Here is a 14,565-nt window from a genome sequence, read left to right as displayed (position 1 = left end):
TTCGAGCCAGCACCGCCATTCACTGTGATCATGGCTGATCATGTGGGAGTCAGCTAGACTTATCTACGAAATAATTCAAAAAGCACAAAGACCAAGGTGGTGTTTGCAAAAACCACTTTTAATAACAGCTTTTAATAACAGCTTAAAATATCCGCCATAACCTTCACAAACTGGCTTCTACTGCATTAACCCTTACAATCATCCACAATCTGTAACCCGTGCCTGCCTTCTCCCCATATCCCTTGATTCCACTAGCCCCTAGAGCTCTATCTAACTCTCTTTTTAAATCCATCCAGTGAATCGGCCTCCACTGCCCTCTGTGGCAGAGAATTCCACAAATTCACAACTCTCTGGGTGAAAAAGTTTTTTTTCCCACCTCAGTTTTAAATGGCCTCCCCTTTATTCTTAGACTGTGTGTGGCCCCTGGTTCTGTGGGAGGAAACCGGAGCACCCGGAGAAAACCCACGCAGGTCACAGGGAGAACGTACAACACCTGTAGTCAGGATGGAACCCGGGTCTCTGGCGCCGTGAGGCGGTAACTCAACCGCTGCGCCACCGTGATGCCCTGGGATAAGTCTTTGTATCTCTCTTAGATGGTTAACGCAACATGGACCACCTGTACCTGTTCTGCCCCCCATACGCTCCAATCAAGACTTGGTTGAGGGGATTGAGATTGTACTTTTAACGATGTGTTGCCAGTTGTTGTTGCTGCTGGTGTCTGGAGCACGTTACAGATCGACCTCTCCGCATTGTGTTGCAGATGTCTCCATCGACATGCCCGACCTGCTGGATATCTGCCATCTCCGAGCCACGGGTTTACAGGCCGGGGAGGAAGAGCTGCCCGATATTTCCCCACCTATTTTCATCACCAACCAGGGTAAAGGTAACTCATTCCTTCTAAACATCCCGACTGGTTCACAGAAACACTCCCCCTTCCTGAAACCCGACCCATTCCTTCTCTCCCGAGATGCTGCCTGACCCGCTGAGTTACTCCAGCATTCTGTGTCCACCTTCGATTTAAACCAGCGTCTGCAGTTCTGTATCCTGCAAGTCTGAAGAAAGGTCTCGACCCGAAATGTCACCCATTCCTTCTCTCCCGAGATGCTGCCTGACCCACTGAGTTACTCCAGCATTGTTGAAAGACTGGAGCGACTAGGCTTGTATACAATGGAATTTAGAAGGATGAGAGGAGATCTTATCGAAACGTATAGGATTATTAAGGGGTTGGACACTTTAGAGGCAGGAAACATGTTCCCAATGTTGGGGAATCCAGAACAAGGGGCCACAGTTTAAGAATAAGGGGTAGGCCATTTAGAACTGAGATGAGGAAAAACGTTTTCAGTCAGAGAGTTGTGAATCTGTGGAATTCTCTGCCTCAGAAGGCAGTGGAGGCCAATTCTCTGAATGCATTCAAGAGAGAGCTAGATAGAGCTCTTAAGGATAGCGGAGTAAGGGGGTATGGGGAGAAGGCAGGAACGGGGTACTGATTGAGAATGATCAGCCAAGATCACATTGAATGGCGGTGCTGGCTCGAAGGGCCGAATGGCCTCCTCCTGCACCTATTGTCTATTGTCTATTGTGTGTCTAACTATGAACTGTCTTAGTTTTAGTAAGGACTTTGGACTTTTTCACTAGTTGTGGTGTTTTTAAATTTGTTGAATTTTTAGTTTGAGTTTAGTTCATTGTCACGTGTACTGAGGTACAGGGAAAAGCTTTTGTTGCGTGCTAACCATAGCTTCGGTAAAGATTCGGTAAAGATTGTAAATTGTCGCTAGGTTAATTGGTCCTCTGTAAAGTGCTGGGAGTGGATGCGAAAATGGGAGAACACAGAACTAGTGGGAACATAGAAACATAGACATAGAAAGTAGGTGCAGGAGTAGGCCATTCGGCCCTTTAGCCTGCACCGCCATTTAATATGGTCATGGTGGATCATCCAACTCAGTATCCTGTACCTGCTTTCTCTCCATACCACCTGATCCCTTTAGCCACAAGGGCCACATCTAACTCCCTCTTAAATATAGCCAATGAACTGGCCTCAACTACCTTCTGTGGCAGAGAATTCCACAGACTCACCACTCTCTGTGTGAAGAAATGTTTTCCCATCTCGGTCCTAAAAGACTTCCCCCTTATCCTTAAGCTGTGACCCCTGGTTCTGGATTTCCCCAACATCGGGAACAATCTTCCCACATCTAGCCTCTCCAACCCCTTAAGAATTTTATATGTTTCAATAAGATCCCCCCTCAGTCTTCTAAATTCCAGCGAGTATAAGCCGAGTCTATCCAGTCTTTCTTCATATGAAAGTCCTGCCATCCCAGGGATCAATCTGGTGAACCTTCTCTGTACTCCCTCTAAGGCTAGAATGTCTTTCCTCAGATTAGGAGACCAAAACTGTACACAATACTCCAGGTGTGGTCTCACCAATGCCCTGTACAACTGCAGCAGAACCTCCCTGCTCCTATACTCAAATCCTCTTGCTATGAATGCTAACATACCATTCGCTTTCTTCACTGCCTGCTGCACCTGCCCGCTTGCTTTCAATGACTGGTGCACCATGACACCCAGGTCACGTTGCATCTCCCCTTCTCCTAATTGGCCACCATTCAGGTAATACTCTGCTTTCCTGTTCTTGCCGCCAAAGTGGATAACCTCACATTTATCCACATTATATTGCATCTGCCATGCATTTGCCCACTCGCCTAATCTATCCAAGTCACTCTGCAGCCTCCTAGCATCCTCCTCGCAGCTAACACTGCCACCCAGCTTCGTGTCATCCGCAAACTTAGAGATGTTGCATTCAATTCCCTCGTCCAAATCATTAATATACACTGTAAATAACTGGGGTCCCAGCACTGAGCCTTGCGGTACCCCACTAGTCACTGCCTGCCATTCCGAAAAGGACCCGTTTATTCCTACTCTTTGCTTCCTGTCCGCCAACCAATTCTCTATCCATCTCAACACTGAACCCCCAATACCGTGTGCTTTAAGTTTGTACCCCAATCTCCTATGTGGGACCTTGTCGAAGGCCTTCTGAAAGTCCAGATACAACACATCGACTGGTTCTCCCTTATCCACTCTACTAGTTAAATCCTCGAAAAATTCTATAAGATTCGTCAGGCATGATTTGCCTTTCATAAATCCATGCTGACTTTGTCCGATGATTTCACCACTTTCCAAATGTGATGCTATCACATCTTTAATAACTGACTCTAGCATTTTCCCCACTACCGATGTTAGGCTAACTGGTCTATAATTCCCCGTTTTCTCTCTCCCTCCCTTGTTAAAAAGTGGGGTTACATTAGCTACCCTCCAATCCTCAGGAACTACTCCAGAATCTAAAGAGCCTCTTAAATATAGCCAATGAGCTGGCCTCAACTACCTTCTGTGGCAGAGAATTCCACAGATTCACCACTCTCTGTGTGAAAAAAAACGTTCTCATCTCGGTCCTAAAAGAGTTCCCCCTTATCCTTAAACTGTGACCCCTTGTTCTGGACTTCCCCAACATCGGGAACAATCTTTCTGCATCCAGCCTGTCCAACCCCTTACAAATCTTGTGAGTTTCTATAAGATCCCCCCTCAATCTTCTAAATTCCAGCGAGTACAAGCCGGGAACCAGTCAGCGGAAAGACAATACATGATTACAGTCGAGCCATCCACAGTCCACAAATACATGATCAAGGGAATAACGTTTAGTGCACGGTAAAGTCAAGTAAAGTCAGATTAGCAATAGTCCGAGGGTCCCCAATGAGGTAGATAGTAGTTCAGGACCGCTCTCTAATTGGTGGTGGGATGGTTCAGTTGCCTGATAACAGCCGGGAAGAAACTGTCCCTGAATCTGGAGATGTGCGTTTTCACGCTTCTGTACCTCTTGCCCGATGGGGGGAAGAGGGAGTGGCCGGGGATGAGACTGGTCCTTGATTGTGCTGCTGGCCTTGCTGAGGCAGCGTGAGGTGTAGATGGAGGCGATGGAAGGGAGGTTGGTTTGTTTGTGCGTGCGTGCGTGCGATGGTCTGGGCTGCTGGCCTTGCCAAGGCAGCGTTAGGTGTAGATGGAGTCGATGGAGGGGAGGTTGGTTTGTTTGTGCGTGCGTGCGTGCGTGCGACGGTCTGGGCTGCTGGCCTTGCCAAGGCAGCGTGAGGTGTAGATGGAGTCGATGGAGGGGAGGTTCAAGGTTTGTGTGATGGTCTGGGATGCGTCCACAATCCTCTGCAATGTCTTGCGGTCTTGGATGGAGACAGCATGGACTATTTTAGTTTATTATGTTATCTAGGAGCATGGTGTTCACCGACCTGTTATGCTGCTGGAAGTAAGAATTTCATTGTTCCATTGTCAGTAAATATGACATTCAAACAGTCTTGAACCTGGATTGGTGAGGAGTATTGTGTTCAGTTTTGGTCACCTCACTGTAGGAAGGGTGTCACTGAGCTGGGAAAGGAGCGGAGAAGATTTACGAAGACATTTCCAGGGCTTGTGGGCCTGAGCTACAGGGAGAGGTTGGGCAGGCTAGGACTTTATTCCATGGAGCGCAGGAGGATGAGGAGTGGTCTTATAGAGGTGTACAAAATCGTGAGGGGAATAGATTGGCCTGCTTTTTACAACAGCAACGGTTAGGAAATAATAACCTTTTGGAAGTGAGTATACACCGATCAGCCAAAACATTATGACCACTGACAGGCGAAGGGAATAACATTGATTGTCTTGTTACAATGGCATCTGTCAAGGGGTGGGATATACTAGGCAGCAAGTGAACAGTCAGTTCTTGAAGTTGACGTGTTGGATGCAGGAGAAATGGGCAGGAGTAAAGACCTGAGCGACTTTCACATGGGCCAAATTGTTATGGCCAGACGACTGGGTCAGAGCATCTCTGAAACGGCAAGGCTTGTGGGGTGCTCCCGGTCAGCAGTGGTGAGTACTGACCAACGACAGTGGTCCGAGGAGGGACAAACCACAAACCGGTGACAGACAGGGTGTTGGGCGCCCAAGGCTCATCGATGCGCGAGGGTAACCAAGGCTATCCCGTCTGGTCCGAACCGACAGAAGGTCGACTGTGGCACAAGTCACAGAAAATGTTAATGGTGGTCACGGGAGGAATGTGTCACAATACACAGTGCATCGCACCCTGCTGTGTATGGGGCTGCACACGGAGGACCAACAGCATGTTAGGCAGCTGGGCATAATGTTTTGGCTGATCGGTGTATGTACTGTGTGTGGAGCTACATTTGTTGTTATTGTTCCCAGAAACCTTCTTTTCCTTCTGATTTTATCAGAACCCACCAACATTTGGCCCAAGAGGGAATTACAATTCTTGATGTGGGATTCATTTAAAAATTATTCTCTCTCCTTTCCTCCCCCTCTGCTTAACACATGTGGCCTTTGTGGAAGAGGTGAGTATCGTGTTGGGAATTGGATTCAATTATCACAACAAGACCCGAGTTCGATCCCAACTACGGGCGCCGTCTGTACAGAGTTTGCACGTTCTCCCCGTGACCTGCGTGGGTTTTCTCCGAGATCTTCGGTTTCCTCCCACACTCCAAAGACGTGCAGGTGTGTAGGTTAATTGGCTTGGTATAAATGTAAAATTGTCCCTAGTGGGTGTAGGATAATGTTAGTGTGCGGGGATCGCTGGTCGGCGTGGACCCGGTGGGCCGAAAGGGCATGTTTCCGCACTGTATCTCTAAACTTAACTAAACTAAACATTTATACCAAGCCAATTAACCTACAAACCTGTACGTCTTTGGAGTGTGGGAGGAAACCAGAGCACCTGGAGAAAACCCACGCAGGTCACGGGGAGACAATAGACAATAGGTGCAGGAGGAGGCCATTCGGCCCTTTGAGCCAGCACCGCCATTCAATGTGATCATGGCTGATCATTCTCAATCAGTACCCCGTTCCTGCCTTCTCCCCATACCCCCTGACTCCGCTATCGTTAAGAGCTCTATCTAGCTCTCTCTTGAATGCATTCAGAGAATTGGCCTCCACTGCCTTCTGAGGCAGAGAATTCCACAGATTCACAACTCTCTGACTGAAAAGGTTTTTCCTTATCTCCGTTCTAAATGGCCTACCCCTTATTCTTAAACTGTGCCCCCTGGTTCTGGACTCCCCCAACATTGGGAACATGTTTCCTGCCTCTAACGTGTCCAACCCCTTAATAATCTTATACGTTTCGATAAGATCCCCTCTCATCCTTCTGAGAACGTACAAACTCCGTACAGACGGCACCCGTAGTCGGGATGGTATCCGGGTCTCTGGCGCTGTGAGGCAGCAACTCTACCGCTGCTCCACCGTGCCACTCGTGTCTTCACAGTGTTGGAACGTAGAAGACGCTAACAGATGGGTAAAGTAGGAAAACGGACTTTTTGTTGTTTTATCTTCCAGGTCACTTGCTGAACCACTTCATGGAGCGTACGTACCTTTCTCATTTTTACTTTACAAACGATATTCAGGACTTCTCTTTATCCATTAATGGGCTTTACTCCACCTTAATCACAAGTGTTCAATATTTATTTTCTGAGAGAATTTCTAAAACCATGCGTATAAGAAAATAACTGCAGATGCTGGTACAAATCGATTTATTCACAAAATGCTGGAGTAACTCAGCAGGTCAGGCAGCATCTCGGGAGAGGTCTGAAGAAGGGTCTCGACCCGAAACGTCACCCATTCCTTCTCTCCCGAGATGCTGCCTGACCTGCTGAGTTACTCCAGCATTTTGTGAATAATTCTAAAACCATGCTCCATGCATGCTTCAGCCTCAAATCATAAAACTGTAACGTGACTTTGTCAGGCCACAAAGATCCTCCACCATTTTGGATATCATTAACCTTGTAGTAATATTAGGAACTATGTCGTCTGTGCATGTGACTCCAGTCATAGAAATATATAAACATAGAAAATAGGTGCAGGAGGAGGCCATTCGGCCCTTCGAGCCAGCGCCGCCATTCAATGTGATCATGGCTGATCATCCACAATCAGTAACCCGTGCCTGCCTTCTCCCCATATCCCTTGATTCCGCTAGCCCCTAGAGCTCTATCTAACTCTCTTTTAAATTCATCCAGTGAATTGGCCTCCACTGCCCTCTGTGGCAGAGAATTCCACAAATTCACAACTCTCTGGGAGAAAAAGGTTTTTCTCACCTCAGTTTTAAATGGCCTCCCCTTTATACTTAGACTGTGTGGCCCCTGGTTCTGGACTCCCCCAACATTGTGAACATGTTTCCTGCATCTAGCTTGTCCAGTCCTTTTATAATTTTATACGTCTCTATAAGATCCCCTCTCATCCTTCTAAACTCCAGCGAATATAAGCCCAGTCTTTCCAATCTTTCCTCATATGACAGTCCCGCCATCCCGGGGATTAACCTGGTGAACCTACGCTGCACTGCCTCAAATTAGGAGACCAAAACTGCACACTCATTGCCTTGTTTTGTCTCACAATTTCTCATACTTGGCTGAGATCTTCAAAGCAATATTCTTTGATTGATTGAAAGACACAGCATAGGAACAGACTCTTCGGCCCACCGAGTCCGTGCTGACCCGTTCAGGATACTGAGTTGGATGATCAGCCATGATCATATTGAATGGCGGTGCAGGCTCGAAGGGCCGAATGGCCTACTCCTGCACCTACTTTCTATGTCTATGTTTCTATGTTCCCACTAGTTCTGTGTTCTCCCACTTTCGCATCCACTCCCTGCACTTTACAGAGGAACAATTAACCTGCAAACCTGCACGTCTTTGGAGTGCGGGAGGAATCCGAAGCACCTGGAGGAAACCCATGCAGGTCATGGGGAGAACGTACAAACTCCGTACAGACAGCACCCGTAGTCGGGATGGAACCCGGGTCTCCGGCGCTGTGAGGTAGCAACTCTACTGCTGCGCCACCGTGCCGTAAAAACTAGGGTTGCCAACTTTCTAACACCCAAATAAGGGACAAAAGGTGACATCACCGCCCGCGCCCCACATGGCCTCACCAGGCAGCGGCCACGTGCTCCCGCTCCATCAATGGCGGCCGGCCAGTTCGGGAGGTGGGTTGCTATGCAACCTCCGTTCGGCGAACACACTCGGCCCTGCTCCCCGAACACACATCGTTTGCTCACACTGTCCGGGCCAACAGCAGCCACCGGGCCTACAGTGTCCCGGCCTACAGCGCCCACCGGGCCTAAAGTGTCCAGGCCTACAGCGGCCCCCAGGCCTACAGTGTCCGGACCTACAGCAGCCCCTGGGCCTACAGTGTCCGGACCTACAGTGTCCGGGCCTACAGTGTCCGGGCCTACAGCGGCTCCCAGGCCTACAGTGTCCGGACCTACAGTAGCCCCCGGGCCTACAGCAGCCCCCGGGCCAGCAGTGTCCGGGCCTACAGTGTCCGGTGGTCCCGCAAGGGACAAACCAATTTAGCCGAAAATACGGGATGACCCGCCTGATACGGGACAGATGGCAACCCTAGGCCCAACAGTGATTACTGTTTGTGTTTGTGTCCTTCTCTCCTCAGCTCCAGAGATTGACGAGTCGGCAGTAATGCAGTTGGCGGAGATGGGGTTTCCCCTGGAAGCCTGCCGGAAAGCCGTCTACTACACTGGGAACCTGGGAGCGGAGTTGGCCTTCAACTGGATCATCGCACACATGGAAGAACCCGGTGAGATGAGAGGGCAAGGCCAATGTGTGGCCGTCAGGTGAACGGCGATGGGCCCCGACCTCTGAGGGGGGAGCTCATTGAAACTCACCAAACTGAGCGGCTTGGACAGAGTGGATGTGGAGAGGATGGTCCCACTAGTGGGAGAGTCTAGGACCAGAGGGCACAGCCTCAGGATTAAAGGACGTTCCTTTAGGAAGGAGATGAGGAGGAATGTCTTTAGTTAGCTGGTTAGTGAATCTGTGGAACTCATTGCCACAGAAGGATGTGGAGGCCACAAGTCAGTGGATATTTTTAAGACAGAGATAGACAGATTCCAAGTGCGGGTGTCAGAGGTTATGGGGAGAAGGCAGGAGAATGGGGTTAGGGGGGAGAGATAGATCAGCCATGAATGAATGGTGGAATAGGCTTGATGGGCCGAATGGCCTAATTCTGCTCCTATCACTTATGACCTTCTGACCTGTAGATGATGGGCGGGTTGTGTAATCTCGAAACATATAAGATTATTAAGGGGTTGGACACGTTAGAGGCAGGAAACATGTTCCCAATATTGGGAGAGTCCAGAACCAGGGGCCACAGTTTTAGAATAAGGGGTAGGCCATTTAGAACAGAGATGAGGAAAAACTTTTTCAGTCAGAGTCGTGAATCTGTGGAATTCTCTGCCTCAGAAGGCAGTGGAGGCCAATCCTCTGAATGCATTCAAGAGAGAGCTAGATAGAGCTCTTAAGGATAGCGGAGTCAGGGGGTATGGGGAGAAGGCAGGAACGGGGTACGGATTGAGAATGATCAGCCATGATCACATTGAATGGCGGTGCTGGCTCGAAGGGCCGAATGGCCTACTCCTGCACCTATTGTCTATTGTCTATTGTCTATTGTCTATTTGCACTCAGTAAGGATCTCAGGATCTGTAGCTTTTAAGAAAGCATTCTGAAGCGGAGATTATTGAAGACCACTCTGGCACTGTGTGTGTTTCAGAACCGACTCTGTAAACATAGAAACACAGAAACATAGAAACATAGAAAAATAGGTGCAGGCGGAGGCCATTCGGCCCTTCGAGCCAGCACCGCCATTCGATATGATCATGGCTGATCATCCACAATCAGTACCCTGTTCCTGCTTTCTCCCCATATCCCTTGATTCCTTTAGGCCCAAGAGCTAAATCTAAATCTTTCTCTCACGAGCATAGCTCTCTTGAGCGTAGCTTTCAGAAGGATATCTGTAAAGTAAGATTCAGGAGTGGAACAGATTCAGGGCGGTCACGGTGGCGCAGCGGTAGAGTTGCTGCCTTACAGCGAATGCAGCGCCGGAGACCCGGGTTCGATCCCAACTACGGGCGCCGTCTGTACGGAGTTTGCACGTTCTCCCCGTGACCTGTGTGTGTTTTCTCCGGGATCTTTGGGTTTCCTCCCACACTCCAAAGACGTGCAGGTTTGTGGGTTAATTGGCTGGGCAAATGTAAAAATTGTTCCTAGTGTGTGTCGGGTAGTGTTAGTGTGCGGGGATCGCTGGTCGGCGCGGACCCGGTAGGCCGAGGAGCCTGTTTCCGCACTGTATCTCTAAACTAAACTAAACAAGGAGGGTGAGAGCAGTCTCTCGTGCGCTCTGTCACACAGACCAGCTCATTGGTTAAACTGGCTGCAATGTTGTCATCGACTCGGCACATGGAACATGCAGGAATGTTAGATCTTGCAGCTTCTATTTATACATCGCAGCGTCATGGCAGAAATGCTGGTGGAATTGCAAAGGACTGTTCTCTGATTAAACACTGATGGGCAACCACACCAGGAGATAGACAATAGACAATAGGTGCAGGAGTAGGCCATTCGGCCCTTCGAGCCAGCACCGCCATTCAATGTGATCATGGCTGATCATTCTCAATCAGTACCCTGTTCCTGCCTTCTCCCCGTACCCCCTGACTCCGCTATCCTTAAGATGATCAGAAGCTTGCAAAATTAACCGTTTTTATAGAATATCTCCCTCCGGTTTTACATTGCACTCCTCCTCTCCTTACCCAACACCTTTTCACCTCCAGGCTTTGTCACCTACTGCACCCATCTGACGATCACCCCTGCCCCTTCCGCCCTATCCACCTATCACTCTCCAGGCATTGTCCTGCCCCCCCCCATCTCTCTTTTCCAGCTTTCTCGCTCCCCCACCCCGCGCCCTACTCCATCAGTCTGAAGATGTGTCCCAGCCCCAAACGCCCTCTGTCCGTTCCCTCCACAGATGCGAGGAGATCTTATCGAAACGTATAAGATTATTAAGGGGTTGGTCACGTTAGAAGCAGGAAACGTGTTCCCAATGTTGGGGTAGTCCAGAACAAGGGGCCACAGTTTAAGAATAAGGGGTAGGCCATTTGGAACGGAGATGAGGAAAAACTTTTTCAGTTTGAGAGTTGTGAATCTGTGGAATTCTCTGACTCAGAAGGCAGTGGAGGCCAATTCTCTGAATGCATTCAAGAGAGAGCTAGATAGAGCTCTTAAGGATAGCGGAGTCAGGGGGTATGGGGAGAAGGCAGGAACGGGGTACTGATTGAGAATGATCAGCCATGACACATTGAATGGCGGTGCTGGCTCGAAGGGCCGAATGGCCTCCTCCTGCATCTGTTGTCTATTGTCTATTGTCTATTGAATTTCTTTAGCCAGAGGGCGGTGAATCTGTGGGATTCTTTGCCACAGACGGCTGTGGAGGCCAAGTCAGTGGATATATTTAAGGCAGAGATAGATAGATTCTTGATTAGTGCGGGTGTCAGGGGTTATGGAGCGAAGGCAGGAGAATGGGGTTAGGAGGGAAAGATAGATCAGCCATAATTGAATGGCGGAGTGGACTCGATGGGCCGAATGGCCTAATTCTACTACTACAACTCATAAGTAGCTGAAATCCATTATAAAGGGAACATAGACATAAAATGCTGGAGTAACTCAGCGGGACAGGCAGCATCTGTGGAGAGAAGGAATGGGTGACGTTTCGGGTCGAGACCCATCTTCAGACTGATATGATAAAGGGGTCTGTCTGTAGGAGGGTTGTGTGTATGTTGTGCTTGTATTAATTTGCCTCTCTCCCCGCTAGACTTTGCGGAGCCACTGAGATTGCCAAGGTGCGGTGAGGTTGGGGGCGTGGAGTTGGGCCAGTGTGAGGTGGGCCTGTCTGGAGGAGCCTCGTCCACGAGGAGCCAGCCCCCGGAGGAGATTGTTGCCATCATCACATCCATGGGCTTCCACAGGAAGCAGGCCATCCACGCTCTGAAAGCAACCGTGAGTGTGCGCTTGCATCCCCTTCCCCCACAAACCTTTTACCAATCGCTTAGTTCAGTTTAGTTTATGGTCAATAGACAATAGGTGCAGGAGGAGGCCATTCTGCCCCTTTGAGCTAGCACCGCCATTCAATGTGATCATGGCTGATCATTCTCAATCAGTACCCCGTTCCTGCCTTCTCCCGAAACGTATAAGATTATTAAGGGGTTGGACACGTTAGAGGCAGGAAACATGTTCCCAATGTTGGGGGAGTCCAGAACAAGGGGCCACACAGTTTAAGAATAAGGGGTAGGCCATTTAGTACTGAGATGAGGAAAAAGTTTTTCAGTCAGAGAGTTGTAAATCTGTGGAATTCTCTGCCTCAGAAGGCAGTGGAGGCCAATTCTCTGAATGCATTCAAGAGAGAGCTAGATAGAGCTCTTAAGGATAGTGGAGTCAGGGGGTATGGGGAGAAGGCAGGAACGGGGTACTGATTGAGAATGTTCAGCCATGATCACATTGAATGGTGTTGCTGGCTCGAAGGGCCGAATGGCCTCCTCCTGCACCTATTGTCTATTGTCTATTGTCCCCATACCCCCTGACTCCGCTATCCTTAAGAGCTCTATCCAGCTCTCCCTTGAATGCATTCAGAGAATTGGCCTCCACTGCCTTCTGAGGCAGAGAATTCCACAGATTCACAACTCTCTGACTGAAAAAGTTGGTCTTGTGTACCAATGTTTAGGGTTTAGAGATTAGGGATACAGCGCGGAAACAGTCTCTTCGTCCCACCGAGTCCGCACACTGACACTATCCTACACACACCAGGCACAATTTACATTTATACCAAGCCAATTAACCTACAAACCTGTAGATCATCGGTTTCCTCCCATATTCCAAAGACGTGCAGGTTTGTAGGTTAATTGGCTTCGGTACAAATGTGAATTGTCCCTAGTGTGTGTAGGATAGTGTTAGTGTGTGGGGATCGCTGGTCGCGTGCAGTGTAGGGCGTGCAGCGTAGGGCGTGCAGTGTAGGGCGTGCAGCGTAGGGCGTGCAGCGTAGGGCGTGCAGCGTAGGTTCACTAGGTTAATTCCCGGAATGGCGGGACTGTCGTATGTTGAAAGGCTGGAGCGATTGGGCTTGTATACAATGGAATTTAGAAGGATGAGGGGGGATCTTATTGAAACATATAAGATAATTAGGGGATTGGACACATTAGAGGCAGGAAACATGTTCCCAATGTTGGGGGAGTCCAGAACAAGGGGCCACAGTTTAAGAATAAGGGGTAGGCCGTTTAGAACGGAGATGAGGAAGAACTTTTTCAGTCAGAGAGTGGTGAAGGTGTGGAATTCTCTGCCTCAGAAGGCAGTGGAGGCCAGTTCGTTGGATGCTTTCAAGAGAGAGCTGGATAGAGCTCTTAAGGATAGCGGAGTGAGGGGGTATGGGGAGAAGGCAGGAACAGGGTACTGATTGAGAGTGATCAGCCATGATCGCATTGAATGGCGGTGCTGGCTCGAAGGGCTGAATGGCCTACTCCTGCACCTATTGTCTATTGTCTATTGACCCGGTGGGCCGAAGGGCCTGTTTCAGCGCTGTATCTCTAAACTAAATTAAACTGTTTGGAGTTGAGACCAATGTCAACTTGGTTGACATCGCACGTCTTTGGAGTGTGGGAGGAAACCGGAGCACCCGGAGAAAACCCACGCAGGTCACGGGGAGAACGTACAAACTCCGTACAGACGGCGCCCGTAGTCAGGATGGAACCCGGGTCTCTGGCGCTGGATTCGCTGTAAGGCAGCAACTCTACCGCTGCACCACCGTGCCACAGTGAAAGGCTTTTTGTTGGCGTGCTATCCAATCAAAGTGATGACTGTACAAGAATACAATCTAGCCATCCACTGGGTACAGATGCAGGGTAAAACGTGCAACATTTAGTGCAAGATAAAGGCAGGAAGTCATGAGGCAGCTCTAGTTGAGTTTAGTTTATTGTCACCTGTACCGAGGTACAGTGAAAAACTATTGTTGCGTGCTAACTAGTCAGCGGAAAGATGAAACATGATTACAATCAAGCCGTCTAAATGCGTTGTCCTTCATCAGTCAGAGTATTGAGTATAGAAGTTGGGAGTCATGCTGCAGTTGGATCAGATGTTGGTGAGGCCAGCATTTAAAGCATTGTGTTGGAAGGAACTGCAGATGCTGGTTTACAATGAAGATAGACACAAAATGCTTCAGTAACTCAGCGGGTCAGGCAGCATTTCTGGATAGAAGGAATGGGTGACGTTTCGGTTTGACACCCTTCTTCAGCCGCTGTTCAATGTTCAGTTCTGGGAACCATGTTATAGGAAAGATGTCGTCAAGCTGGAAAGGGCACAGAGAAGATTTACAAGGATGTTGCCGGGACTAGAGGGCCTGAGCTACAGGGAGAGGTTGAGTAGGCTGGGACACTATTGGAGCGCAGGAGGATGAGGGGAGATCTTATAAAGGTGCACAAAATCATGAGAGGAATAGATCGGGTAGACACGCAGATTCTCTTGACCAGAGTAGGGGAATCGAGGACCAGAGGACATAGGTTTAATGTGAAGGGGAAAAGATTCAATAGGAATCTGAGGGGTAACTTTTTCACACAGAGGGTGGTGGGTGTATGGAACGAGCTGCCAGAGGAGGTAGTTGAGGCTGGGACTATCCCAACATTTAAGAAACAGTTGGACAGGTACATGG

At 49.1% G+C, this 14,565-nt stretch overlaps 1 protein-coding gene across 1 annotated transcript in view; it reads left to right on the top strand.

The window, feature by feature from the left end:
- usp13 (ubiquitin specific peptidase 13) overlaps positions 1 to 14,565 on the top strand; it is a 59,824-nt gene that overhangs the window by 39,704 nt on the left and 5,555 nt on the right. The window contains exons 14-17 of the mRNA XM_078410094.1: positions 761 to 883; positions 6,373 to 6,399; positions 8,476 to 8,619; positions 11,686 to 11,870. Coding sequence (XP_078266220.1) covers positions 761 to 883; positions 6,373 to 6,399; positions 8,476 to 8,619; positions 11,686 to 11,870 — 479 coding nt within the window. The remainder of the gene's footprint in view (positions 1 to 760; positions 884 to 6,372; positions 6,400 to 8,475; positions 8,620 to 11,685; positions 11,871 to 14,565) is intronic.

The sequence above is a fragment of the Rhinoraja longicauda genome, chromosome 13, assembly GCF_053455715.1.
Source record: "Rhinoraja longicauda isolate Sanriku21f chromosome 13, sRhiLon1.1, whole genome shotgun sequence".
Lineage (NCBI taxonomy): Eukaryota > Metazoa > Chordata > Chondrichthyes > Rajiformes > Arhynchobatidae > Rhinoraja > Rhinoraja longicauda.
Note: the sequence above shows the minus strand (reverse complement) of the source record. Positions and strands in the feature narration are given on the sequence as shown.